The sequence below is a fragment of the Zootoca vivipara genome, chromosome 11 (genome assembly GCF_963506605.1).
Source record: "Zootoca vivipara chromosome 11, rZooViv1.1, whole genome shotgun sequence".
In the NCBI taxonomy this organism is placed as follows: Eukaryota; Metazoa; Chordata; class Lepidosauria; order Squamata; family Lacertidae; genus Zootoca; species Zootoca vivipara.
The window spans coordinates 44,660,039-44,673,649 of NC_083286.1; the positions used below are offsets into that span (position 1 = coordinate 44,660,039).

At 46.4% G+C, this 13,611-nt stretch overlaps 1 protein-coding gene across 3 annotated transcripts in view; it reads right to left on the bottom strand.

Moving 5' to 3' along the window:
* Positions 1-13,611, bottom strand: part of NNT (nicotinamide nucleotide transhydrogenase) — a 56,406-nt gene that overhangs the window by 12,134 nt on the left and 30,661 nt on the right. For all 3 annotated transcript variants that reach the window (XM_060280310.1, XM_060280311.1, XM_060280312.1), the window contains exons 13-19: positions 11,357-11,502; positions 10,083-10,278; positions 8,812-9,045; positions 6,912-7,072; positions 5,987-6,166; positions 4,535-4,694; positions 3,394-3,475 (exon numbers count right to left, since the gene is read on the bottom strand). In XM_060280310.1, the coding sequence (XP_060136293.1) occupies positions 3,394-3,475; positions 4,535-4,694; positions 5,987-6,166; positions 6,912-7,072; positions 8,812-9,045; positions 10,083-10,278; positions 11,357-11,502 (1,159 nt within the window). The remainder of the gene's footprint in view (positions 1-3,393; positions 3,476-4,534; positions 4,695-5,986; positions 6,167-6,911; positions 7,073-8,811; positions 9,046-10,082; positions 10,279-11,356; positions 11,503-13,611) is intronic.

Here is a 13,611-nt window from a genome sequence, read left to right on the forward strand (position 1 = left end):
AGCCGCTTCTGGCGAACCAGAGCAGCACACGGAAACGCCGTTTACCTTCCCGCTGTAGCGGTACCTATTTATCTACTTGCACTTTGACGTGCTTTTAAACTGCTAGGTTGGCTGGAGCTGGGACCGAGCAACAGGAGCTCACCCCGTCACAGGGATTCAAACTGCCGACCTTCTGATCAGCAAACCCTAGGCTCTGTGGTTTAACCCACAGCGCCACCTGCGTCCCAGCGCCACCTGCGTGGCCACCTCTAAGAACTCACAAAAAGACCGGAAACCTCCTTTTCTGTTGTTGGAGACATGCTATGACCCCCTTCCCACCCTTGTTCAGTGTGATTCTTTTCCCTAGCCCATGGGTGGCAATGGCAGTAGTGGGTGTTTGTTTGTTTGTTGCTGCCTTGACTGATGGTACTGGAAGTCAGTGTGCCTGCTCTCTATTTGTCACAAACCATTTCCTTACCTTTCAGGAAAGCGAGACTGGAAATGATGCCTCCCCAACTAAAGGGTTATTTCCTGATACTTCCATTCCAATTCCACTTTTGTTTTGTTAAAAAACGTCTGTGACTTCAATGGGACTTGATTGCAAGCAACTGTGCTCTTAAGATCACAACCTTGGTGTGCGGTTGCTTCTTGCTGCTCTGTTTTCATCGTGCAATTAATACCAGCAACTAGCGCAACAACCATCTCAAAATAAAAGAACAGTGCAGGCAGAGGTTTGCTACCACCTCACTTTGAACTCAGTGCTTATCTAAAGAGCCTGCTCCTGTATTTTTGCCTGCAAGTTATTTAGCCATTAGGCTTCCGGCAAAAAAAAAAATCAACCCAAGGGGGGGGGGGAAATGTCTTTGGAAATGCTTCCTTGAGAAACACAGCACATCCATCATCAACATGCTTACTGTATTACGCAGTAAGATACAGACAGGGAGAAAACAGCAGGAACTTATGTTACAGGCACCATTTTTTTTTTGCCTGGTTTTAGTAATACGTTAAAGATGCAACCCTGTTGCAAAGGAAAACCTTATGTCAAATGGTGACGTTTCAACAACTCAGGCAGGCACATTTCCCTCCCAAAATCTCTCCTGCACTTCTGAGTCGCAAGTCTCCAGCAGGAGTATTAACGTTACATGTTACACAATCTCTGAGGGTTTTTTTCTTTTCTTCTGGAACATGTTATGGCTATGCGCAAGGGCTCACCAAAATCACAGCCTCTCTGAATCGCAGACAACAGGCGTGCCATCGGGATGACAGATGCAATTTTTTTCTTGGCGCGGCACAGGTATTATATACATTGATGACCACTGCATGACTGTGCTGGCATTTATTCGTCACAGATGTGCAGGCAATGCCACCGCATCTGGGACGCGGCGGTGACCTGAGGCTCCGTGGGGCCGGCAGGAAGCACGGGGCAAGCAGCTGCACTCAATGAACGCCATGGGTGCACCAGAATGTGATGAAAGACCCAACATGCCGCAAACAGTAAATACAGACTCCTTTCATATAATTCCCTCCAGGTAACTGCTGTGGCAAACGCTTGCCAAAATGGGCTCTAGCATCTACTCCATTCACATTTGTTCTGTACAGAGCTGACGCAGAAAGGAAAGTCTTTAGTGCTTTGTGTCATTGAGTTTTTAAAAAGAAAGAAAATTTGGGGGGGGGGGGACTGAAACACTAGCTCACACAGGAGCCAAAGGAAAAGAAAAGGTGGGCAGAGGAGAGAGGGGGAGGGAGGGAGGGAGGGAGGGAGGGAGGGAGGGAGGGAGGGAGGGAGGGAGGGAGGGAGGGAGGGAGGGAGGGAGAGAACTTTGTTTTGTTGAAAGTTGGTGGGCCACACTCCTGGTGTTATAAATAAGTGATTGTGGCTTAGAACAGAGTAGCAAGCATGGTCATGCTACACCTGAAATGTCAGAATTATCCCTAAATGATGGCAAACCCATTTTGTATTAATTGTTGGAAGAAGATCCAACAGCAGCTCCATGTTCCAAAGGAATTCAATGGGCAGCACTGAAAGCCAGTTCTGGCATTTTAAGTATCAACCCACATTCACCCAAATGAAAAAGTGGTCAACAATAATGCCATCATGCCCCCCATGCCAAATGATTATCTATGGAAGGCAGCATCCATGTGGTATTAATACACACACCACAAACAAGCAGAGGATTACAAAAACAATTGTGTTGTTCCAGAAACTAAGAACCACAGAACCAACTTTAATAATAGAAGACCAAATACGCCATTTTAAAACTCTCTACGGCCACATAATCATTTGTGAGAAAACCATCTAGCATAGATGAGGAAGGCCAGCAGAGGAGGAGAAATTTGCACCCTACCCCAGAGAAAGTTCCATAGTATGGAGCCACCACCAGAAAGTTCCTCTCATATCTGCCTATGTATTTTATCTCAGTTGGGGGCAGGCATACATGGAGCTACAAGGCTGAATGGTGAAGTTAGATAACTTGGTCCCAAGTTGTTTCTGGTTCTACACAGTGCTTTTCTTCTAGAAAAAAATATGCCGGTACTCACCATGAAGTTATTACAGTTAAGTGCCACACTTTTAACCAGTGCTTTTCAGGGGGGTGCCAGTACTGCGTACCCCTGAGTATCCCCAGAAAGAAAATGTGCTGGTTCTACAGGTGAATACCAGCACCTCAAACTGGGCTTAAAACCCCAATTTACAACATAGGATGCACATGTTCATATTATAAACAAACAAACATTGGGTAGAAGAGAATAGCCTTAACTGATTTTCTTTAAACTCTTGACTTAGTTCGAAAGAGTGGGTTCTAGGATATATTTATTTCATAAAATTTAGATGCCACTTGCTTGTAAACAACAAAACAAAACCTCAAAGCAGATGCTACCACTAAAAAAAGCTCGTGTGTGTGTGTATGTGTGTTTGTATATAGATAAGATACAGAAGGAGAGAGATGTTCCCCTAACACAGTAGCTACATTTGGATGGTTACATCTTGGCTTAATAAGCCAAAATATAAACAAGTCTCATGGCCCCAAGTGCAGCTGCTTTGATGCTACCCTGCATGAATGGGAAACAAGCCAGGGAGTCTTCAACAAACTATAAACAGCTCCCAAACAAGGTAGAGTATGAAACCATGGTGTTAATTCGGCTTCATACCTTCCTTTGTCAGGAAGCCACTGACCACAGTTCCCTGATTCCAATATTAACAGGAAACTATGGTTAACTGAATACTACCTCATTTCCTGGCTTGTGTGAGGAAGAAGTGAAGGAACAGCACGCAGAACAGCAAGGGTTCTTCAGCTGGAAATACAATCATCTCAATGAGGCTGCTTAATTATCAAACCATCTTAGTGGTTTTCAAAACAATAAAACCACCTGATTCCTCCGTACATTATTTCCCTTCCCAGCCAAAAAAATACTCACCTGACATGCTTGCCTTGTTCCTTCAGCATTTTCACTAAGTCAGCAATTGGATATTGAGCCTTTGCTGCACAAAGACCATAACCTGTGGAGAAGCAGAAAAGCCCAGGTGCTGTGAAGTGCTTTACCAATGCCTCACATGTTTGCCGGGTTAACTGATGGACAGGGAGAGAAACACACAAACTAAATTAACCATGCTGGCTGTCTTTACTTTCCCATGTATCCAATCTTCAACCAAAGAAACTTCTATCATGTGGTGGTTAGGGTTTTTTGTTTTAGTACAGGCGATAATGAAATGATCGGCCCCAATAACAGTGGATACTCCTGCTAACTGGGAAGTATAATTTATGACACCCCCCACCCAGGCTAAAATTCCCATCACTTTTGACAAACAACAGTTCCCTGGGTTCTTTGAAGGAAGCCATGTGCTTGAAATGTAAGGTGTGGGTATTACCTGAATGTGGCAAGTAATACAAGGAATGATAGGGAGAGAAGCCAAACACTTAAGATTATTTATTCATGGAAATCCAACTATCTGACTTTTAGAAGACACCTGAAGGCGGCCCTGTTTAGGGAAGTTTTAAAGGATTGGTGTTTTATCATGTTTTTAATATTCTGTTGGAGAAACCCAGCCAGATGGACAGTAATCTATTAAACATTAAAAGCTTCCCTAAACAGGGCTGCCTTCAGATGTCTTCTAAAAGTCTGGTAGTTGTTTTCCTCTTTGACATCTGTTGGGAGGGCGTTCCACAGGGCAGGCGCCACCACCGAGAAGGCCCTCTGCCTAGTTCCCTGCAACTTGGCTTCACGCAACGAGGGAACCGCCAGAAGGCCCTCGGTGCTGGACCTCAGTGTCCAGGCAGAATGATGGAGGTGGAGACGCTCCTTCAGGTATACTGGACCGAGGCCATTTAGGGCTTATAATTATTATTATTATTATTTCATTTTAATAAGGCAGTAGGCACTAGGTGTGGATATGAAGTTAGGCTGGTGACAGTATTGGCTTGGCCATTGTCTTCCACAATTTGTATTACAGTAGCAGAGCAAATGTTCTTAATTTACGGATACTGTTCATCACACAGGATCTGGTTCTCATGGCACAGGCTACAAAAGCAGTAGTCAGCAGCAGCAGCTTCAGTTTTACCAGGAGTGATGATGATGTTGTTGGCTTCCTTTATCATGTCAATGGCGCTGTCCACATTCACTTCTGTATGCGTGCCGGTTATTTCCATGGGCTTCCCACCAGCTGTCGAAGTAGTGCCATATCCACCAAGGATCACGTTAGCAAGAGAGCGATTCATGGCCTAGGGGAGGCGGAAACAAAAACCCTGAATGCTTTAAACAAGTTGTCTTTTAAAAAGCAAATGCAACGAATACAGTTTTGTGAAGGAAAAACTTCAGCATTTTTCATTATTATTTTAAGTTCTCCCTCTGTGGCTTTCTCCAAGTTTTTATTTCCGAGAGTTGTCCAAGCTTCAAGGTGACACCATTATGCAATATCAAACATGAGTCTTTCCCAAAGGCAACAGACGGTAACAAAGTTCAGGTCCTTGGAAGATACAAGGAGACAAATGACATCATAGACTAGGAAAGATGAAAAAGTTGGAGATGAACTGGAAAAAATGCTCACCTGCAGTTACCTCCTATTAATTAAAAAAAACCAAAACAGGAGGGGGATGAGAAAAAACTAACAGTCTTGCTGTACAGTACAGTCATACCTCGGATTACAGCCGCTTCAGGTTGTGTGTTTTCGGGTTGCGCACCGCGCCGAACCCGGAAGTCCCGGAACGGGTTACTTCTGGGTTTCGGCGCTCGCGCATGCGCAGAAACACTAAATCGGCTTTGCGCATAAGCGCCGAATCGCAACCCGTGCGTGCGCAGATGTGGCGCTGCAGGTTGCGAACGTGCCTCCCGCACGGATCATGTTCGCAACCCGAGCGTCCACTGTATAAGCCACCAGTACAATTTAATGTCTGCAATAAGTTCCAGATGCATCAGTGATTCATTCATGCAGATCTGCTGCCACGCAGTGGCCATCCAAGTTATAGCCCTAATGTTACTTAAAATAAAATAAAAAACCTGCAGGTTGCAAGCAGAGTCATTTTAGTTCTCTCCCTAAGCGAAACAGAATATGCTTGGAGTTTCTGTGAACAGTACATATGATGGCATCGATGTGTAACATTTTAAGTAACGAAAAGGTAGCCAAGCAAAAATAAATAAAGAGAAATCACCCTGGTTGCATGCCTAGCAACTAAGGAACAGCTTCAAATGCATGGCGTACTACATCAGTATAAATACCATGTTCATGAGTCCTGATTTCAGAGCCCAGTTCAATGTGCTTTAAGGGTTTAAAAGACAGGATTAGTACTATGAATTGGGCAAAAAGCTGCAAAAGAAAAAGAGCCATGGGGAGAAACCAGGGTGGGTGGAAGCTGACATGAATGAACAGTATGAAAACACAAAGACCGAAGTTACAACACAAAACCTTTACACACACACACACACACACACACACACACACACACACACACACAAAGAATGATTCTGTCTTCTCAGCATGTTGGCGGGAGAAAGCACATGTCTACGTTTTCCTTACCACACACATGATATAAGACAGGATGGCACCAGAAGAGCCAATAAGCGCGCCCACAATTGTTAGCAAGTTGTTGTTGAGCAGGAATCCTTCAGCACAGAGTGCCCAGCCAGAATAGCTGTTCAGTACAGTAATGACGACGGGCATGTCAGCCCCGCCTATGGCTGCTGTTAAAGTGACACCCTGTGGAATGGAAATGAAACCAATAAATGAAAAGCAGACTGGCGTATCAATTCTGCTCAAAACCATTCTGAATGATCTCCACAGCCCTTTCCTTTTCAAGCGTATCAAAATTATTCACCAAGGTCACTGACATACCATGCCAAGACCAAACCATTGTTTTTGTAACTGTTGCATTTTAAATAAAAGCACACATTCTACTCATGTAAAAATACGCTGATTCCTGGACCATCCGCGGGCCAGATTTAGAAGGTGATTGGGCCGGATCCGGACCCCGGGCCTTAGTTTGCCTACCCATGATTTAAGCCGACAAATGTTGTTCAAAAAAAACCCCAAAGGAATGGGTGGACAACCTTTTTTTGCGTCAAGGTCTGCATTCCCTCAGAGGTAATCTTCTGGGGGTCGCACATCACAGTGGGTGGGGTCAAAGCCCAAACAGAGTGGGTCCACTCCCTCCCTTCCCCATTTCATTTCTCCCACCTTCACATCAAATTAGGTCAAGGAGCACAGGTGGCTAAACTGTGGAATAAAAAGATACCACACTGATTTCTTAGCATTGCTCTGTCTAGAAACTTGCAAGTTCTCCATAACCATACAAGTGGCTGGGCTTATAACAGCTACCTTACTTCAGCTTTGCAGGAGTTCAGCAGGCCTAGTAACAAATGTGATTTATTTTTTTTCTGCATCAAAGTTTGGAATTTTCACTAGCACGATATTCCAAATCACCCCCTTCAAATCCCATGCTTACCATGACAGCGGATAGAGCAGACACAGACCCTAAACAAGTCAGTCCAGTTGTGTAACTAGGATCGATCATGTAGGGAATCATTCCTCCCACACTTGCAGTGAGTAAGCCGGCATTCAGTAAGTGCCGGCCTGGTAAGAGGAGGGGGGCAGAATTCAGGATACCTGCAGTAAGTAAATAAGGGAGGGAGGAAGATCTTTCAATTCCTAGAATTGGCAGCTTTAGAAAATCAGCAGCTTTAGGAGGAGGCAGAAGCCCACAGGGGACACAGGGGACGCTGTGGGTTAAACCACAGAGCCTAGGGCTTGCTGATCAGAAAGTCGGCGGTTCGAATCCCTGCGACGGGGTGAGCTCCCGTTGCTCGGTCCCAGCTCCTGCCAACCTAGCAGTTCGAAAGCAACTCAAAGTGCAAGTAGATAAATAGGGACCGCTACAGCGGGAAGGTAAACGGCGTTTCCGTGTGCTGCTCTGGTTCGCCAGAAGCAGCTTTGTCATGCTGGCCACATGACCAGAAGTTGTACGCCGGCTCCCTTGGCCAATAATGCGAGATGAGCGCGCAACCCCAGAGTCGGTCACGACTGGACCTAATGGTCAGGGGTCCCTTTACCTTTACCTAGAAGCCCACAGACCCAATATCAAGTTCCTTTCTATTTCCATCTGCTCTACACAACTGTTGGCCCAATATCAACCCCACCTTCCATGGGCAACATCAACAGGAAGCTGCTATAGATGCTGTTTTCTTCAAAAGTATTCCAGAAGCGATAAAATACTAGATCTGAAATGGGTGTGGGTAACGTTGCTGAACTACAACTCCCATCAGCCCCCAGCAAGAATGGCCAATGGCCAGGGATGATGGGAGTTGCAGTTCAACAACACCTGGAGGCCCAATATTTCTCCACACCTGGCCTATAACACCTTCCAATTATACACTTCAAACAATGAGCACAAGAATTGCTTTGATTGATTAGACCTATGGTCCATCTTAGTACGGCATTCTGCTTCCAAGTATGGACAAGCTATGTGTCATGGAAAGTTCATAGGCGGAACATGAAGTAATAGCCACAGCCCACTGTACATCTCCCAGAAAACAAGATACACTGCAGGTAACACTCATGTTAATTGAATGAAGGGGCAAAGAATGTGCTAAATTTTTAGATCCATCCCCCCAAATCTAAGGCTGCTCTCACCCCCTCCGTTGCAATGTTGGGGCATAATGTCTGAAACAGGGTGCATCCCCTAAACACAAACGCTCTCCGTAAAACTTAAAACCCAGATCACCAAGAAAATGTATTGTGTAGGGAGGATCTGGGTATAAAGCAGGCTTTCCACTTCAGGTGTTATGTCCCAGCAGTTTATTATTCCAGGCTCCCATGAGAAAGGCGCCCCAGGGACCTCAAGCAAAGAATCAGAAGCTGCTGTGTGGGTCAACCAAGAATTGCTGGACTGGCAACAAGCCCCCCCAACCCCTCCCCCCAGGCCCTGATTCAGCAGCTGGTAAATCTCTACAGCAGGGTTGAGGAACTTGTGGCCCACCCAGATGTTGCCAGGGCGCCAACTCCTATCTGTTCCAGAAAGCACGAACAATGGTCAGAAATGATGCGAGTTATCGTCCAACAACATCTGGAAGGTTGCAGGTTCCCCATCCCTGCTCTAGATGTCCGGAAGAATGGCTCTATCACAGCAGTACATGTTAGCTTTCTATCTGCGAGTGAATCTCTTATACGTGAAAATGTATTCGATCAACTTGAGTCTACACCTGCAGTCCGATATGGAGCCAAAACCAAACCAAAGAGGAATGGTATGCACACGTGCATACCAAAGAGTATGCAATCATGCGTACAAAGATGGATAGAATATGCCAAGGGACAGGAAGGGAAGGGAAAAGGAAGGGAAGGGAATTTACCTTGGAGCTTTCCATAAGCGACAAGAGAACCGCTGAAGGTTACACCTCCAATATATGTGCCAAGGTAAGCCACTATCTTGGTGAGGTTTGCAGCTGCATCGGTATCAAAGTGAGGGTACTCAATCATGTACTCAGCAACGCAGGTGAGGACAGCAGCCAGGCCAACCAAGCTGTGGAAAGCAGCCACTAACTGAGGTAAATCCGAAATCTGGATACGTTTAGCAATTGTCAGACCTGTCAAGGCAAAAGTAGTAAACCATCAGATGCAGTGGTGCGTCAAGAGGAAGCTGTCCCTCAGTGCAGGGACGACTAAGCTAGAGAGAGCGGGCACTACAATACTAAAGCTTCTTCAGCAGTCTCTGGTTTGCATTTCAAGCCTAAAAATAATAATAATAATATAGGAAGAGCTGGACACAACTGCAAGAAGGCCAGCAACAGCCAACATGGTCCCATCCAGATGTTGGGCTGCAAGTCCCATCACCCTCAGCCAGCGTGGCAATTGTCAGGGATGATGGGAGCTGTAGTCCAACAACATCTGGAGGGCATCATACCTGATCTAAGCAAAGTCAGCACCTATTATCCAAGAAACTAAAAAGCTTCCTTTTTGCCAATTATTTTCTGCTCCAGACTCCAAACACCTCTATGATTTCGTAGACTGTGTCCTTTAACTCTGATGATGGCTCTTGCTTGTCTTGACAGAGCATATAAAGCGTGTTTGTTTGGTTGGTTGATCTGTATACCACCCTTCATCCAAATATCACTGCACGGTTCACGACATAAAAATACAAAATGAGAACACAAAATACGTAATAAAATGGTAAAAACAAATCAATAACCTCCCCTCCCACAAGCACATTTAAAAGACTACACGTTTCAAAGGCCTAGTTATAGAGAAACGTTTTCCCCTGGTGTCTAAGAAATATTTCATGAAGGCACCAGGCAAGTCTTCCTAGGGAGTGCATTCCACAAACGGGGAGCCACCACAGAAAAGGCCTGTTCCCATGTTGCTGCCCTCCGGACCTCTTGTGGAAGAGGTACATGAAGAAGGGCCTCAGGTGATGATCACAGGGTCCAAGTCTGTTCATATGGGGAAAGAAGATTCTGCTAAAAAGAAATATGCTAAAAAGAAAACAAGTTTCCCCACGTCTCTAAAGCATGAAGACAGGAAAAAATGGCATCACCTACAGTAGGCTCAACTGCAAAAAAAAGGACACTGTCCTGTGTTCAGAGTTTTTCCTAAAACCAGATGGTGTTTTAAGCGCTGCACTTACCTATGGTGCCACCAAGAGCCATTGCGCCCGACATCTGCGCCAGCAGCTCAGGGGATGGTTTTAGGCCTCCAAGAGTAGCTGCCATGCCCCCAGCAACACCCATCATGCCCAAAGCATTGCCAAGGCGAGCTGTTCCTTGGGTGGAGAGGCCAGCCAGAGCACCGACACAGCACAAGCCTGAACCCAGGTAGATCATCTGAAGAAGTGAAAAGAAGAAGAAGGAGGAGGAGGAGGAGGAGGAGGAGGAGGAGGAGGAGGAGGAGGAGGAGGAGGGGGAGGTTTTTTATTTAAAAAAAAACAAAACATATAAAGTACCTGCAATTTGCTAGACACTGCACCAAAGGGGGGGGGGGGAAAGCCTCATCCACAGGCTTCAAATACAAATGCAAAGACATACCGGGAAGGAGAGTAAAAGGAGGGTAAACCAGGACTGTTTGTGTATACCAAACAGAACCAGGAATGCTGCATGCCAAAGCACCTACCGGTAATTTGCTGCAAAGAATGATATATTGCACTCACTGCAATTATATGGAACAACTGCGGGATTACTAAATATGCTGGCACAACTGGGGCATTCTGGCACGAGCTGCAATGAATTTGGTTGGGGAACAGCATTCTTCACTGTGCCAAGTATAAGAACAGATCTTATCTCCCTTGAAGTCCTCCGGCACATGCAGAGCCAGCCTCTTGCTTTGGGCTGGGAGCCTCAGAGAAGGCAAAAGATATGCACGTTTTCCCCTCTTGCTTCTGCCTCTCTCTGCAGCCAAGTGACAAATATCCACTGTGTAAGCTAAAGGACTCTTAGGAGGACTTGGTGGAGACAGCAAGCCATGGCTGCCTACTAAGCCAAACCAAAATACGTGGGTCCTATTCTTTACTTAGAATGGGGGTTTAAGAACCCTCATCTTCTCTGCATTAGCAATTGGTTTGCATTATCATGTGCCACTCCCAAAGGTTCTGCAGTGTTATCACCACAGAAGAACTGGGGCAAGCTGCAGCAAAAAAAAAAAAATGGGGGGAGGGGAAATGACTCTCTTAGGTAGATAGAATTCAGCCTCACACAGCATGCATTTAAAGCACACACATGCAGAAATAATCTTGGGAACTGCAGAGATACAATTATCAGTACCATTTAAAAACTACAATTCCTAGATGTTGATTGGGGGGGAAGGGTGTGTGTGCAGCCAGTAATATGCCCTTGAAGACTGCCAATTTACATTTTCTGTATGTAACGAAAGAAAATGGTACCCTGGGTCCCCATGAGATCTTATTACCTGTTCAATGTTATACCCGCTATGAAGAGCTGCTGCATATCCTCCTATAAAAGTGCCAGCAGGCAACAGGTACAAGTAATTGTATTCGGGGGGATCAGTGGGGCGCTTGAACATATCCAGCATCCTCTGCGTGACTAGGAAACCACCTTTCCCATAAAGAAAAGAAAAGAATATTTAGATTTCGAAACCAGCATAATGGTATTACCGAATGCTAGGGAAATGGGCAATTGTTCTGAAGTTTAAGCCTCTGTTTAATAATAGACTCTCAGCCTCTCCTAGGGTGCTGGCATGGACTGGCTGGATGCCAAGGAGTGGGGAGAGGCACCAGCTGGGGAACCCCCAAAGGAACCCCCAGGGGAAGACGGCTCAGAGCCCGGGAATTGGTGGTGGGATGATGATGAGTGGTCAGAGAGAGAAGAGGGGGCAGAGTGGAAGGAGGAGGGGGGAGGTGTCGGAAGGTGAGGAGGCAACAGGTTTGAGTGAGCAGGAAGAGTCTGCAGCAGAGGGCAGTCCAGACTCAGAGGCAGGAGTGGGGGCAGGAGACAGAGGCCGGCTGCTGAAGAATCCAGGGAGTCTCCCCTCATGCTGTGACCAGCTTTCCTCCCCCCTGTCCGCCCAGAACACACAGAAAAATGAAAAGGGCAGAGGAGAGATTGGTTGTGCGCAGACGCAGTCTATGACTGCTTAGGGAAAACCCTGGAGAGGAGGGGTGAGGCAGCTGTGGGAAGGGGGGGACCTTCAGTCCTCATAACTGCTGCATTGGGGCAAGACATACTGGGAAGAGATGCTGGGATCAGCCTGAGCTGTTTTGGTCTCTTGAATGAAGAGTTAACTTCACTGGCACTGTGTTTTTTATTACTGACCTACGCTTGACTGCAGCTCCTGACAGGTTCGTCCTCATGCAACTGTGAATTATTATATGATGCATGCAAGAGGGAGAGGCTGAAACCAGAACCAGAACAGTGTTTAGCTACCACTGACTGGGGCATGGTCCATGTGAGTGGCATGGTATCAAAACACACCAAAACCAGAGGTCCAAGAGGATCTCAGTGCATATCTGTTGGAGCGGGGGAGAAATACAGTGCTGCTGATAGCTTGTGCATAAATAGCAGAGCAAGCCAGGCCTGGAATGGAATGGAATGGAAAGGCAATAGCTCAGTGGCAGAGCATCTGCTTTGCATGCAGAAGGTCCCAGGTTCAATCCCCACCAGGTACGGCTGGGAGAAACTCCTAACTGAAACCTTGGAGATCTGCTGCCAGTCAGTATAGACAATGCTAAGCTACATGGACCAATGGTCTGACTCAGCCTAAGACAGTTTCCTGTTGTTGTTTAGTCGTTTAGTCGTGTCTGACTCTTCGTGACCCCATGGACCAGAGCACGCCAGGCACTCCAGTCTTGCACTGCCTCCCGCAGTTTGGTCAAACTCATGTTCGTAGCTTCGAGAACACTGTCCAACCATCTTGTCCTCTGTCGTCCCCTTCTCCTAGTGCCCTCAATCTTTCCCAACATCAGAGTCTTTTCCAAGGATTCTTCTCTTCTCATGAGGTGGCCAAAGTATTGGAGCCTCAGCTTCACGATCTGTCCTTCCAGGGAGCACTCAGGGAGCTGATTTCCTTAAGAATGGATAGGTTTGATCTTCTTGCAGTCCACGGGACTCTCAAGAGTCTCCTCCAGCACCATAGGACAGTTTCCTAGGTTCATGGAAAACCTCTCCAGCACTGGCAAAGTCATCCTCATCATGGCCTCAGCTCACTGAGGAAGTTGCTTATACTAAGTTATACCCATTGGTCCATTTAGCTCAGTATTGTCCACAACAGGCATCCCCAAACTGCGGCCCTCCAGATGTTTAGGCCTACAACTCCCATGATCCCTAGCTAACAGGACCAGTGGTTGGGGAAGATGGGAATTGTAATCCAAAACATCTGAAGGGCCAAAGTCTGGGGGTGCCTGGTCTACAAGAACGGTCAGTGGCTCTCCAGAGTTTCAGACAGGAAGCCTCTCCCAGCCCTACCTGGAGATATCAGTGATTGAACCTGAGACCTGCATGCAAGGCAAACATGTAAGGCAAACATTCTGCCCCTGAGCTATATGGTCCTTCCTCTATAGCAGGCATAGGCAACCTTGGCTCTCCAGATGTTTTGGCACTACAACTCTCATGATCCCTGACCACTGACCCTGTTAGCTAGGGATCATGGGAGCTGTAGTTCCAAAACATCTTGAGAGCCAAGGTTGCCTAAGCCTGCTCTATAGCATG